The following is a 16,218-nucleotide window of genomic DNA, read 5'->3' as shown; positions in this document are numbered from 1 at the left end:
ATATGGAAGACGAGTAAACGGAATGGCACTTATACTGTTGGTTCAAGGCATTAAGCAGAAGAAAATACGTTCAACCAGCAGCACCTGCAGAAAGCGAACTTGTCCAAAACATGGCGCCATGGCACAAACTATACACACCTTATCAATGTCTGTGTTGTTTTTTATGAAAAATATTTGTTGAATACAATACATTATGGCCATTCGTGAAGAAAAGTCCATAAATTGGCCGCACTGTTTTATAAGCCGAAGGGTTCAAAGCGTATTAAGAAAATAGAGGCTTATAGTCAGGAAAATATGGTACATTTTGGTGAGAAATTTTATACATTAAGATAGAACGCTTGTGCAAAATTTTGAAATGAATTGAGAATGTCTACTAAATTCAGATTTAATTCATTGAATTTGAATTGCGGCTGCATGAAATGCCAATTGATACTTTCGGTGGATTTTGGTGAGTAAAACTTGCTGACTTCCATCTTCTTGGTTTACAAACTTGTAACTTGTTATGTCCCACAGTACCTATTTGCAGGAGAACACTTAGACTTGACCACCATGATGAACACTTGGACTCAGTAGAAATATTTAGTTTTTTTAATTTTAGCACAACATAAAGTAATTGTACTTATATTTATCTTTCGTCAGTTGTTAAGTCCCTTCTTAATGCAGTATATTTGGTTCGTTGTTATTTTTTCAATCATCCTGACCTAAGCCTACAGTTTAAATAAATAATAATAGTTGTGATTAACACATGCTTTTATATCATTTAACCAGGATCTAAACTGTTAAGTAGACTACAAAAACATTATTAAATACAAATAAAATCAAGAGTAAGGTTTGTTTTGAGCTGCAGACCACAATGTCCGAACCCCGTAGTGTCTTTTTTTCATTATTTGGTTCGTGTTTGTATCATCTCAGACAGCGTCTACGTAGGAGAGGAGGTCAGCTGGGTGAAGGTGAACGCGGACATGACGGGCTACTATGTGGTTCATTATGAGGATGGCGGATGGGAGGCGCTCACAAAGCTGCTGAGGGATAACCACACTGCTCTGAGCTACAAAGACCGAACTCATTTGATCCACAATGCATTTCAACTGGTCACGTAAGACTACAATATTTACCTTATATATTGCGTTGTGTCTGTATTAGCAAACAAACACAGTTGCTCAAGTTTGGGGTTGTTTGTCTGGATCTGGGCTTCTCAGATTTTTTCTGTCATGAGTCATTACCCCTCTGAGAGTTACAAATTGCCACGACACCCCTGAATTAAATTACTATTGAGAACTTAGATCATATTTATTTGGACATGTGTCACTTACATTTTATATATATATATATATATATATATACATATACATCTAACGACTAAATTTTCCCTCTCACGCCGCTCACAAAATTCTCCACCTCTCTGCCTTTGTTAGCTCTGTACACGTGTTTCTTAGTGCTTACTACTTCTACTGGGTGTACCGTGAATAACCGTCAGACCAGAACTCTCTAATGATCAAAGTTCCTTGGCTGAATAATATAAACTCACTTTACCGGTATATTTTACCGCTTTCATGGCGAGTTTACTGACATATATAAGTAAGAACTTTACTTTACTTTATATGAGAAATCTGCAATGATGTGGCGACTTGTCCAGGGTGTACTCCGCCTTCCGCCCGATTGTAGCTGAGATAGGCACCAGCGCCCCCCGCAACCCCAAAGGGAATAAGCGGTAGAAAATGTATGGATGGATATATTTGAAATGGCAACAGCCAAAGATGAATGTCCCATAACAAGAAGATAGAGAAAAAGAGGAAGCTTATTCTCTATGGTGTCGACATGAAAGTGATTAATACTGACCAAAAATATTATTTTTGTTTGTGTTTTAAAGGGCAGGTTATCTTCCACTTAATAAGGCCTTGGATTTGATTGGTTATCTGCAAGTGGAGACACATACAGTACCTCTTCTGCAAGGACTCGGCTACCTGGAATTTTTTTATCGTGTGAATGAGAAACGGGGCGATGTGGAACTGCTGCACAGGTTTAGGGTAGGAAGCCCAGAACATAAGGTGGCTGTTTAAAATGTGTGAGTAACTCTGGTTCTCCGTAGATGCACATTCTCCACTTTTTCCGCGGCGTCATCGACCAGCAGACATGGAGCGACGAGGGCTCCATGTCGACTCGGCGTTTGAGGTCAGAGGTGCTGTCCTTGGCGTGCCATCTGGACGACCCACCATGTGTGGAAGGGGCACGTCGGCGTTTCGAAGACTGGCTTCAGTCCAATGGATCTCTCAAGTGTGTCCATCTATCAGTCTATACCTCATCATGGAGAATTTCTACTATAAATCCCAAGCGTTCTTTAATTGTGTCAACTCTAGAGTCCCCACTGATGTAACCGATACAGTGTATGCAATTGGTGCTCAGGACGACCACGGGTGGGCCTCACTCTTGCACATGTACGAGACCTCGCAGTCGGCAGCACAGAAAAACAAGATTCTGTTTGCTTTGACTTCCAGCAGAGACACAAGCAAGTTATACAGGTACGTTCTCTTCTACCCACCTGTGGTTAGGACTGGTTTTGTTTCAAACATGTTTGACAGGTTACATTAAGAGACATCATGTGGTTACATTTGGACCATTCAACATGTCTGAAAAGGAATAGGAAGACCGTGTCTTTTACTCATAGTATATTCTCACCGTAACTTTTACATGTTTACATTCAGTTCACTTCCTGTGTGAAAGAAATGAAGATGTTGGAAAAAGATTTATTACTCTCAATAAGTAATACAAAACAAGAAACATTAAGACAAACATACTTACTGACCTGAACATTTTTACTCGGCCTATTTTCCGGACTATCGAGTTCACCGGTACATTAAGCCACATCCCCTAAATTTTTGAATTTTTTTTTTTTTTTCCATTTAGAATGTTTAATTATTTTACCTTAATTCAGGGGTAGGGAACCTATGGCTCTAGAGCCAGATGTGGCTCTTTTGATGACTGCATCTGGCTCTCAAATACATCTGAGCTGACATTACTTAACACGATTAGTAATGAGTAATTCCGACAGTAATCGGTGTTAAAAATAACGTTTAACATATAAAACATTCTTATGCATTTTAATCCAGCCATCCGTTTTCAACCGCACCTGTTCAATAAGTTACATCAATGGTAAGAAGTCCATCCATCTATTCTCTACCGCTTGTCCCTTTTGGGGTCGCGGGGGTTGCTGGAGCCTATCTTAGCTGCATTTGGGCAGAAGGCAGCATACACCCTGGACAAGTCGCCACCTCATCACAGGGCCAACACAGATAGACAGACGACATTCACACTCACATTCACACACTAGGCCAAATTTAGTGTTGCCAAAGAAATATTTTATTTATTATTGGTTAGCTTCAGAAAGAAAAAGATATAAAATATAAGACTTATACTCTAAAAATGTAGGTCTTACTTAAAAAATGCATGCATTTAGTTGTATTCAGTGTTAAAACATATGATACGGCTCTCACGGTAGTACACTTTAAAAAATGTGGCTTTCATGGCTCTCAGCCAAAAAGGTTCCCGACCCCTGCCTTAATTGTTTCCAAACGGTGCCTGTAAAACGGCTAATCAAACAAAACAGAGGTCATCGTCATGTACCCACCTAGTGGTTAGTGCCCACCCTAAGAGCGGTAGGTCGTGAATTCAAACCCCGGCCGAGTCATACCAAAGGCTATGAAAATGGGACCCATTACCTCCCTCCTTGGCACTCAGCGTCAAGGGTTGGAATTGGGGGTTAAATCACCCAATTTATTCCCGAGCGCGGCCACCGCTGCTGCTCATTGCTCTTCTCACCTCCCAGGGGGTGGAACAAGGGGATGGGTCGGATGCAGAGAGTAATTTCACCACACCTAGTGTGTGTGTGACTATCAGTGGTACTATAACTTTAACTTACCTTTAACTGGCTGCTGAAGCTAGCACTCCGATCAGCAAAACAGACTCAATAAGTCCACGGTGATGTTTTTGTGAATTTACTGAGGAATTTGTGAAACTGACACAATACAAAAAAAATGCCTTTGTAAGTTAATAATACTGACATAGACACTCGTAAATGTGTTATGTTAGCGTATTAGCTCATGCTTACAATGCTAGCTTTATTACCTTACGAAAGCACGTACAAATATGCATGAATACAGTCCTACAGACATTACACATGGGGCGGTTTAGTAAGTATGAATTGCTTTAGTTGAATTGAAAAACTTACAGACGTTTCATGGAGTGATGAATTAAGAAATCCTTTGGAGCAGAAACACTGTGGACGTTTTTTCTTAAGGCTCAAGGCATTAAAACAGGAAGTACATTTTCAACCCGCACCGCCTGCAGTCCAAAAGATGACGCAATAGCACAAAAAATAACACAGCATTTCAGTGTCCCTGCTTGTGTCTAAAGAAAACTATTGAACACAAATCTTTATGGCCGTTAAGATGCACTGTTTTATAAGCCACAGGGTTCAAAGCCTAGGAAAAAAGGTCCATCGCAGACTAGACCAGAAAACATGTGTCAACGTTTTCACATGACAGTGGAATAAAAGATGTGGCCATGAGGACAGGTTCATCACCAATATAAAAGCGTATTTGTGCCAAAATCCTTGTGCGTAAACAACACTCTTCATGTACGTGGAGTCATTTATGAGCATAAAATTAGTTTTAACGCACGTAAAATTAATCTGCGCACGCGCCAAATGAGTCTATGCACATTGCAGAATTTTGGGACTCTTCTGACACCATACTCCTAGGCCACATAAAATGAATTGGTACATGTGCACTTGGTTTTGAAGTTATGTCTTGATTCAACTAAACAGTCTCTAACGCCACAGTGAAGAAGTTTTCATGAGTTTTATGAGGGTTTTGTAAACCCAAAAATATAAGCAATAAATTATATTGTTATCTATGACAGTGGTTCTCAAATGGGGGTGTGCGTACCCCTTGAGATACTTGAAGGTATGCCAGGGGGTACATGAGATTTTTTTTAAATATTCTAAAAATAGCAACAATTCCATAATCATTTATAAATATATTTATTGAATAATACATCAACAAAATATGAATGTAAGTTCATAAACTGTGAAACAAAATGCAACAATGCAATATTCAGTGTTGACTGCTAGATATTTTTGTGGACATGTTCCATAAATATAGATGTTAAAGATTTTTTTTGTTGTGAAGAAATGTTTAGAATGAAGTTCATGAATCCAGATGGATCTCTATTACAATCCCCAAAGAGGGCACTTTAAGTTGATGATTGCTTCTATGTGTAGAAATCTTTATTTATAATTGAATCACTTGTTTATTTTTCAACAAGTTTTTTGTTATTTTTATATCTTTTTTTCCAAATAGTTCACAAAAGACCACTACAAATGAGCAATATTTTGCACTGTTATACAATTTAATAAATCAGAAACTGATTACATAGTGATGTATTTTACTTCTTTATCTCTTTTTTTTAACCAAAAATGCTTTGCTCTGATTAGGGGGTACTTCAATTTTAAAAAAATTCACAGGGGGTACATCACTGAAAAAAGGTTGAAAACCACTGACCTAAGATAATAATGCTAGCGACGTAAGCTTAGCGATATTAGCTTAGCAAAGTAGCTATTAGCCAACTGCGATCATAACCCAGCAGGCACAAGACATTGATACAACGTTGAATTGGTAGGTAGGTAGGTAGGTAGGTAGGTTTTTAGTGTCATTGCACAAGTACAACAAAACTTTGTTTTCAGCACAAACTCGTTCAAGATTAGAAAAACAGTGTACAGGGTTACAGAGCAGGAACGCTGATGGGTTGCCACAAGGCACCTCGTAAAAGATGGGAAAAAGGTAAACACTGGGGGAGGATGAGTAAAAAAAATACCATCTAGTCTGGGAGATGAGTAAAAAAATACAATCTAGTCTGGAGTGGGAAAAAAAACTCCATAGAAAAGCACATATACATATTACAACATACATCTCGAGACTTGCAACAGAGGGTAGGGAGTGGGGGCTAAGGTCGAAGGCTGCAGCTCTTCAGGCGCTTACCAGCCGTCCCTCACCCTTAAGGGATTTGCGTCAAGGGCGTTGGATGGGTTGTGGGGTATGTGTGTGAGGCATGTATTTTTGTGGATGCATGTGTGTGTGTAAGCTTGTCGCGTGTCTCGCGGCCTTGGTGTTCTTGCCAGACAGTCCAACGTCAACAACAACAAATAGTTGTATTTGTAAATTCAGATGACGTTGGATCCACGTTGTGGCAGGAAATTACCAATTTTCAATGGTCAAATTAACGATCTCAAAAAGCATGTTGGTTCAAAGTTGTATTTGTGCTGTAGAATAATGGTTGGGAAATTACCAAAATTCAACGGTCAAATCAACGGTCAAATCAACATCATAACCGTACATTGATTAAAGGCCTACTGAAACCCACTACTACCCACCACGCAGTCTGATAGTTTATATATCAATGATGAAATATTAACATTGCAACACATGTCAGTACGGCCTTTTTAGTTTACTAAATTGCAATTTTAAGTTTCCCGGGACTTTTTTCTTGAAAACATTGCGTAATGATGACGCGTACGCGTGACGTCACGAGCTGTTATGAATATGAGCGCTGCGTACACACACAGCTAAAAGTCGTCTGCTTTAACGGCATAATTACACAGTATTTTGGAAATCCGTGTTGCTGAATCTTTTGCAATTTGTTCAATTAATATTGGAGAAGTCAAAGTAGAAAGACGGAGTTGGGCCTTTAGCCACACAAACACACGGTGATTCCTTGTTTAAAATTCACAGAGGTGAAACTTTAGTATGGATCACAGCGGACATGGATCCCGACCACTTCTCAACCAGTAGGTTTCGGTGAGAAAATTGTGGTTAAAAAGTCGCCTCTTACCGGATATCAGCTGAGCTTGCGCCTCCCGTACAGCTGCCGTCGACTTCCCTGAGACACTGCGCGTCAACACCCGGCCGTGGACGTACACTTAGGACTATCAGGTACAGTTAAACTCACTAAAACACTAGCAACACAATAGAAAGATAAGGGATTTCCCAGAATTATCCTACTAAATGTCTCTAAAAACATATGAATCCGTCTCAATGTAACGTGATTGCAATTGCGTTTGGTTTTTTTTAATTTTTTTTTTTTTCTTGTCCGTCGCTATCAATATCCTCGAACACAAATCTTTCATCCTCGCTCAAATTAATGGGGAAATTGTCGTTTTCTCGGTCGGAATAGTTGTTTTTGTTGGAGGCTCCCATTAAAATCAATGTGAATATATGAGGAGCCCTCAAAATGTGACGTCATCGTCTGCGACTTCCGGTAGAGGCAGGGCTTTTCTGCAGTTGCGAACTTTATCGTGGATGTTTTCTACTAAATCCTTTCAACAAAAATATGGCAATATCGCGAAATGATCAAGTATGACACATAGAATGGACCTGCTATCCCTGTTTGAATAAGAAAATCTCATTTCAGTAGGCCTTTAAGCATTGTCAAAAAGTATGTTGTTCTGACATTAGGTTTGAGTTGCTCAATGTCAAGATTAAAGTTCTCAACATTGTTTTAATGTCTTGTGCCACTGGGAACCTAATAGGGACAAAGTGTCAGGATATTTTATTTTTGCATGGACGGCATACTAAAATGACAGCAAACGGCATTTGGTTGCAAAATACACGGTTGACTGAGAATAATCTTTTGCAGGAAAGACGATGTTGTGTATTATTAACACGTTTTATGTTGATGATAAAGCAAACTATATGAAAATCTTACAAAGAAATAAGAACGTTAAATTTCATTTTCAATATGTAACCCATTCTTTTGCATTGTCTTAATTGAAAAGATGACTAAGATGGCTGCCATACGTTGACGTACTGTAACTAATTACATCCTGTAGATACTTGCAATGAGTAAATTTGACCACAAGATAGTGCTGTGTTTTACCAACAACTCATCATATACACCATTAGATAGATAGATAGTACTTTATTGATTCCTTCAAGAGAGTTCCTTCAGGAAAATTAAAATTCCAGCAGCAGTGTACAGAGTTGAGATCAATTAAAAAAAAAAAAAAAAGTAAATAATGGGGGTTTAAAAGGAAACAAAATAGAGAAATATTACAAAAAGAATAAAAACAATGGGAATAACAATATAACAGTAAAATAAGAATATAACAAGACAAAGTAGGCAGTAGTGACCATGCTATGAAAACGTATTGCACTGTTAATGTTTTGCATCCCCTGTCATCCTTGTACCCCCCGCCCCCCGTCCCAGTTATGCCCCCATTACACTGGGGGCATAACAGTACATACTTAATAACCAGCGATGCACTAAGAACTTACTAAGTGCACCGATAACTGAAGTGTGTGTTTGCATTGCAGACTGTTGGACTTGGGTTTGGAAGGTCAGGTGATACGAACTCAGGACCTATCCACGCTCATCTTGTTGGTGGCCAGAAATCCAAAGGGACACCACATCGCCTGGCACTTTGTCAAAAAAAATTGGAGCAATCTGGTTGAAAAGTGTGTATGAAGTAAAACATTTTTATCTTTGATATTTGATCTGATGGTGTCTGTTGTCTTCCTGCTGTTCTTCAGACTGCAGTTAAGCTCAACCTCCATCAGACACATCCTGGTAGGCACCACAGGCCAGTTTACATACCCTGAGGAATACACTGAGGTACAGTAGACACCTTCATTGTATGTCTTAAATAATATAAATGTGACCCCGAGATCATTCAGTAGTACACTTTCTGGGGGGTATTCCAGAAAGCAGGTTAAGTGAAAACTCTATGTAAAGCCTGAGATTAGGGAAATATACGTTTTTTCGGTTAAAAAAAACAGGTACAGTATGTCAAATTCAGAGTCAGTTACCATGGTAACTTGCTCTGTGACGATAACCAGTTTTTTTTTTAACAAACCCTGAGTTTTTTCATGTCCCTTCCTTCCTCATAAATGTAAACCAAGCTGTCAGACATGATAGGTCTGTTGTTTTTAAACCAGTAGATGTTGGAACAAAAATAATTCCTGAAAATTAATGTTGTGAGAGAATTATTAGGCAATGATTAGTTAGATAGAATATCCATCCATCCATCCATTTTCTACCGCTTATTCCCTTTTTGGGTCGCGGGGGGTGCTGGCATATCATTATATAAAAATATATTGTTAATAAAATAGCCATACATTTTCTACCGCTTGTCCCTAAATGCTTGATTTTAGATTTTCAATATTAATTGTATTTGTTTGAACCATGGCTGTGCAAAGTGCAGCCCAGGGCCAAAATGGCCTGCGGCACATTCTAAAAATCATTTTGCCTAGAAAAAAATCTTAAAAAGTAAAATTAAAGACAAACAGGTGTAAAATATAATGTGAAAAAGTTGAAATGCTGATGCTAATAACACAAAACTGACATGCAGGCTGTTTTTTATGCTGCATAGTATTGGTTTTTAAAATGAAATATAAAAATAAAAACTTAGGACACCCTCGGTTGAACTAATTTAATAAAAACATTCAACAATTTACAATAATAAAAAGTACATTGTCAATATTTGTTTATGTATTTTAAATATATAAAATGAATAAATAATACAGTAAATAGATAAATATAACTTAAATCTGTATTAAATATGTGTATGTATGTATGTATGTACATATATATATATATATATATATATATATATCTTAGAGATGCGCGGATAGGCAATTATATCACCCGAAACCGCATCACAAAAGTCGTCATCCACCCGCCACCCACCCGAACCAACATTTCATCAAAGCCACACCCACCCGTGGATCAAACATTTTACCAAGTAAAATACCAACAAATGACAAATACTTCGTTGGCCATACCCGGAAGTAGCTTCCTTACATCCGTCGACAGACCAAACGAGACACTTCAAAATAAAAGTATGCCCCCATACGGTTTCAAAGAGTGCTGCTCGTTTTTCGTATGTGGGTAACAACATTTAACTATTTATAAATGGTTGATTTCTATAGGCTAGTAAGGTAAAGTGTTGTACCTGACAAGTTTGGGCTACCTTGCTTCTGCAGCCTTCATCAGATGTGTCATGTGATGTTAGCGTGACATTGTCTGTGACGTGATATATGGATTGTACCATCAAGTGTTGTCAGCTACAACACTTTACCTACTAGCTTATATAAATCAACCATTTATAAATACACGTCAGTAGGCCAAATGAACCTCTTCAACATAACATTTAACTATGTATAAATATGTATTGGTGTCAGCCAATGACTTTGGCTGGGTAGCGGGACTTCCGGGAGAGATAGGGAAGTGACGTTATCGACAGGAAGTGAGAGTTTGTGTTGTCCCGAGAAAAGCGTTAGAGACATGTGTGCTGTGGTGTGGTTTTATTACATCTTGTGCAATAAAGACAAGACAAACGAAGAAGTTGTATGAGCCTACATTCCTGGTATTATTACAATATATATTTCCGAAATGGTTCAACCGCCACCCGCCCAAATCTATTTAAAATCAATTTTTTCGTCATGTCACCCGCCCGACCCGCGGTTTGTCCGTGGGCTCTGCGGTTGTGACCGCAAACCGCTCATCTCTAATATATATATTGTAGCTGAGATAGGCGCCAGCGCCCCCCGCGACCCCGAAAGGGAATAAGCGGTAGAAAATGGATGGATGGATGGATATATATATATATATATATATATATATATAAATCAATAAAGTATTATCTATATATATATATATATATATATATATATTATCTATATATATATATATATATATATACATAGTGATTCCCTCATTCTACTGGGGGACTTCATCGCTCATACGTATTGGCAACAACAATGACTCAGGCGTGATTGGGAAGAATGGCCGTCCGGATCTGAACCTGAGTGGTGTTTTGTTATTAGACTTTTGTGCTCGTCACAGATGGTCCATAACAAACACCATGTTCAAACATAAGGGTTTCCATATGTTCACTTGGCACCAGGACACCCTAGGCCGCAGTTCCATGATCGACTTTGTAGTTGTGTCATCGAATTTGTCTCATGTTTTAAACACTCAGGTGAAGAGAGGGGCGGAGATTTCTACCGATCACCACCTAGTGGTGAGTTGGCTGTGATGGTGGGGGGATGATGCCGGACAGACCCGGCAGGTCCAAGCGCATTGGGAGGGTCTGCTGGGAACGCCGAGCAGAGTCTCCTGTCAGAGAGAGATTCAATACCTACCTTCAAACATGTCACGAGGGAGGCGCTGGACATTAAGTCTGAGTGGACGATGTTCTGTACCTCTATTGTCGAGGCGGCCGATTGGAGCTGTGGCCGCAAGGTGGTTTGTGCCTATAGTGGCGGTAATCCCAGAACCCGCTGGTAGACACCAGCGGTTAGGGAAGCCGTCAAGCTGAAGAAAGAGTGCTATCGGCTTTTTTGGCTCATGGGAGACAGACAGGTCCCAGCTGACAGCTACCAACAGGCCAAGCGGTGTGCGGCTTCAGCGGTCGCGGAGGCAAAAACTTTGACATGGAAGGATTTCGGGGTATATATATATACATATATATATATATATATATATATATATATATATATATATATATATATATATATAGTTGAGTTTGTTTAACCTCCTACCTGGAATACCATAATTTAATTTAATTATAATCTGATTTGATGGATGTGTTTAAATGTGCTTGTGTTTGTCCCCCCCCCCAGGTTAAACTCTTCTTTGAGTCCATCAGAGAACAGGCATCTCAGCTGAGAGCTCCTCAAATCGCACTGGACAATATGCAGAAAAATATTCTCTGGGTGCAGAGGAACCTGCAGGCATTAAAAAAATGGCTTAATGAGAGGACATATAGCGGCTGATTTCTAGGTATTTTTTTAAATGGTGTGTCGCGTGTAAAAATGTTTTAAATAAATCACGGAGGATCCTTTTTTCACATGGGAAAAAAAAAATTATGTTAATTTTACCCACTTATTTGTGAGTAAGTGAAATAAAATGATAATGTTGCAAAAAAAAAAAGTTCATACTAATGGTGTCATTATAGGCTGCTTGTACCTGTGAAACCAAGAGTTTAATCGCCTCACAGTTGCAGGATGTGTTTTTTTTTTGTTTGTTTTTTTTTACCAACAACGTCATCCTATTTTTCATGGATTTAATATTGCACAATTTATTTCAAAAATAGCTTTGACACTTGAAATAATTTATTGCTGCTAATCTGAGTTGAGAAGAACAGTACACGCAGTATCATTTTTCTGTCACAAGCAAGATGGATGAATAGCATAATGAAAATGATTATTTCAAATGATGAGGAGATGCCGGATCTGGACCCCCGGGTTTTGAGTTTGGCACCTGAGCCTTGGCTTATATTAGACAATAAAAAGATTAATTGTACTGTTGTGTTATGCACTGTATGTTCCGTGTGCTCACGGGCAGAGCACTAAACTCTGGGCCCCCATCACCACCACACCCACACACACTTGATATGTTTACATACATTCAAGAACAAATATTTGCATGGGTTTGGTTGAAGCCAGCTTTTTTAAACACATGTAAAAACCCTAATCAGAGTTTGGATTGTTAAAAAGTAGGATTAGCATATATAGATAACTCCCCTAAATAACTACTTTTTGTGTACTAAAAGGTATCAGCAAGTTAATTACATATTACCATAAATTAATTTAAATTATCTTCCATTCTTCACCAAAATATGATGATAAATACGGTATGTCAAGTTTTCCTTTACTTGAGAGTGTAATGTATAAGTTAGCTAATTCACGTAGAATACAAATACAATACAATACAAGAAAATAACATGTTATCATCATATTATTAGTGCATCTCCTGGGAGTTCCTGTGTTTAAAATCTAGTGACACCTCTGTTTGTAACTTTAATCAAGGGTCTTAAAACGCACCACATTCATGGCAAATGAAAGGGACAAGCGGTAGAAAACGGATCGAGATGTAAAAGTTCAACTTGTATGTAACATTTTCTTAAGCTGCCACAGATAGATTTATTATATTTTTACCTTTCTTCTATCATCTCGCATTATTTCAAAATGCTGGTGTTGTGTTGCTGTGTGTGAATGCCAAAAGGTGAGCTTAGATGAGTGTATGACGTTAGTGTTGAGTGAAGAGTTCCAAATGTGTCCTGGTTGAACAAACTATTTTGTATTTTTCATTAGGTGGGAGGTTAATTTGAAGGTTATTTGTGTTTTAATTATGTAAGCTTTTTTGAACACTGAATTTTTGTGTTTGAATTTTGTAAACTTTTTTTTTTTTTTTTACATCATATTATGCGTACAATTGCAAACCGTAAAGATGAATTTTTGCTAATATTTGTTTCGGTGTAATTTATTTTATTGATGGTATTTTATTCTGGCTTGTCATAAATCGTATCTGATTGTGATTTTATATTTTTTCATCTTTTTTATGGGGAACTTTGAGTACATTTACAATTTTATAATTTTACCAATGTTTGTAATGTTTATGTGGAAAGGTCTTTGAAATGCATGTCTAAGATTTTACTTTTCCTGTATGTTTTAATGGATGTCCTGATCTTGCTGTCTAGAAAACAAGCTGACGTTTTGGGTACTAATAAAGTAACCGAAGCTAATTTAAGAAAAAAATCAGAGTATAAATAATATTTTTTCTTTATTAAATTTCATTCTATGCAAATTCAACACAAAAAATTAAGTGCAGAATTGTTTGTTGCTTCAAAACTCAAGACCCGCCTCAGGTAATTTAAGACTAAAGCACCTGTATTGTTAACAAACTGAACTTTTAACATGCATATTTTGCTCACAAATTACATTCAATGAAATTGTCAGCATAATTAAATGTAAAAAAATAAATACATCAATTCACAAAATACAAACGCAAAAAATATTTCACATAAATTCGATGTAAAAAAAAAAAAGCTTTCGTCATGAAGACTCAAATTAACCTCAGTTAAGTTCATCTTTGATGTTCTTAATTTGATTTAAATAACCTTGTTTTGGAAATTTCACGGCTATATTTGTTGCACATTAACAATGACTTTTTTTTTATTGATAGCTAGGTTGATTGGCAACATTAAATGTGCCTTACTATGTGAATGTGAATGTTGGCCCTGTGATTAGGAAGCAACTTGTCCAGGGTGTACAGCGCCTTCCGCCCGATTGTAGCTGAGATAGGCACCAGCGCCCCCCGCGACCCCAAAGGGAATAAGCAGTAGAAAATGGATGTGAATGTGAGTGTAAATGTTGGCCCTGTGATTAGGTAGCGACTTGTCCATAGTGTAGTCCGCCTTCCGCCCGATTGTAGCTGAGATAGACCCCCAAAGGGAATAAGCGGTAGATGCATGTCTTTGAAGGTGGGAGGAAGCTGGAGTACCCGGAGGGAACCCACACATTCACGGTGATTTCACAGAAAAATCCCGAGCCCGGGATTGAACCCAGGATTACTCAGGACCTTCTTATTGAGAGGCAGATGCACTAACCCTTCTTCCACCGTGCTGCCCCATTGTAAATATCCATCAATCCATCCATTCTATCGCTTATTTTGGGTCGCGGGGGGTGCTGCATGGTGCCTATCTCAGCTACAATCGGGCGGAAGGCGGTGTACAACCTGGACAAGTCGTCAACACAGATAGACAGACAATATTCACACCCACATTCACACACTAGGGCAGTGGTTCTTAACCTTGTTTAAGAACCACTGCACTAGGGCCAATTTTAGTGTTGCCAATCAACCTATCCCCAGGTGCATGTCTTTGGAGGTGGGAGGAAGCCATAGTACCCGGAGGGAACCTACGCAGTCATGGGGAGAACATGCAAACTACACACAGAAAGATCCCGAGCCCGGGATTGAACACTGACTACTCAGGACCTTCGTATTGTGAGGCAGACACACTAACCCCTACCCCACCGTGAAGCCCGGCCGCCCCCCATTGTAAATATGTGCTATATGATTTATTTTCTGTGCCGTAAAATGTTCAACTTGTACATTTTTTTTAATTATATAAACTTTTATTTATAATATGCAACATGTACATACAATCAATACATATTAATAAACAAAACAAGTACAGAAACAGTACAAAACAGCGCGAGGGTTTTGTAAACTCAATAAAGTAACTAAAATAGAATGAAAAACATGTATATGTAACCAAATGTAAAGCCATAGGCTCACACAAGTTCCGTAAATAATCCACGTTTGGAACACAGAATCATAGTTTTCGCAGCTTTTGGGTTCAACATGTCAAAAATGTAGTAGGAAGAAGCAGAGCCAACATCATCAGGACGTCAACACCGTAGCTCCGCCCATGATATTTTCAGCCAATTGGATGCGAGCGCTGTCTGTTGACCGTCGGCTGTCAACAACTGGTTGACGAGGAAGCAGAAGTGACATTAAACTGCTAACGTCACACCATTTTTATGTTATTTTTTATAACCTACTCTTGGTTTAATTTCTGCATTTGTGTTGTTAGTAAGGAAAAAGTCAAGTCTTCGCGTGAGTTTGCTACAATGACAAGTTGGCTCGTTCCAAGCTAGCGCTAACGTCGGTGGCGTTGCAGTGAAAGACCGACGTTGCAGTCAAGTGTGGCGGCGCGACCAGCCACTAAATCTGCTCGAAAGGTGCCCAGATAAAGTACTTCCAGCCGGACTGAGAGATCTTTAACAGAACCCGTCCGCCATGGACCCGTTTGACAGCAACAGCACAGGTAGGGAAGTATGCAAAACATGGTGGGTGAGGAACATTGACAGGATGCTAGCAGCAGGCTAGCTAATAATAACCAAGCACTGTGAGTGACTTTCATGTTGCGAGGGGTCAGTTCGACTTTTGGCGAGTTTGATTAAAATTAGATGATTGTATGAAATAAAAATAGATTTGAGTGACTTTCAGACGCTGTCCTAACCAAGTTTATTTATAATTTCATGTCTAACATTATAAATGATAAGTGGGTTGTACTTGTATAGGGCTTTTAGCCACATTTTAAAGGCCTAGTGAAATGAAATTTTCTTATTTAAACGGGGATAGCAGGTCCATTCTATGTTTCATACTTGATCATTTCGTGATATTGCCATATTTTTGCTGAAAGGATTTAGTAGAGAACATCCACGATAAAGTTCGCAACTTTTGGTGCTGACAAAAAATCCTTGCCTTTACCGGAAGTCGCAGACGATTACGTCAAGTGTGGGGGCTCCTCCCATATTCACATTATTTTTAATGGGAGCCTCCAACAAAAAGTGTTTTTCGTACCGAGAAAACTAC

The 16,218-nt window shown here is 38.6% G+C and overlaps 1 protein-coding gene across 1 annotated transcript in view; it reads left to right on the top strand.

Annotated features, from left to right (window-relative positions):
- Positions 1–12,357, top strand: part of erap2 (endoplasmic reticulum aminopeptidase 2) — a 37,000-nt gene extending 24,643 nt beyond the window's left edge. Inside the window, exons 15-21 of the mRNA XM_061906377.1 lie at positions 913–1,096; positions 1,871–2,027; positions 2,090–2,274; positions 2,358–2,519; positions 8,367–8,507; positions 8,583–8,664; positions 11,676–12,357. Of these exons, the coding sequence (XP_061762361.1) occupies positions 913–1,096; positions 1,871–2,027; positions 2,090–2,274; positions 2,358–2,519; positions 8,367–8,507; positions 8,583–8,664; positions 11,676–11,828 (1,064 nt within the window). The 3' untranslated portion in view covers positions 11,829–12,357. The remainder of the gene's footprint in view (positions 1–912; positions 1,097–1,870; positions 2,028–2,089; positions 2,275–2,357; positions 2,520–8,366; positions 8,508–8,582; positions 8,665–11,675) is intronic.
- The last annotated feature ends 3,861 nt before the right edge of the window (positions 12,358–16,218 follow it).

Source organism: Nerophis ophidion, linkage group LG07 (genome assembly GCF_033978795.1).
Source record: "Nerophis ophidion isolate RoL-2023_Sa linkage group LG07, RoL_Noph_v1.0, whole genome shotgun sequence".
Taxonomy (NCBI): domain Eukaryota; kingdom Metazoa; phylum Chordata; class Actinopteri; order Syngnathiformes; family Syngnathidae; genus Nerophis; species Nerophis ophidion.
The sequence above is the reverse complement of the archived record's forward strand: the minus strand, read 5'-3'. Positions and strand labels throughout refer to the sequence as shown.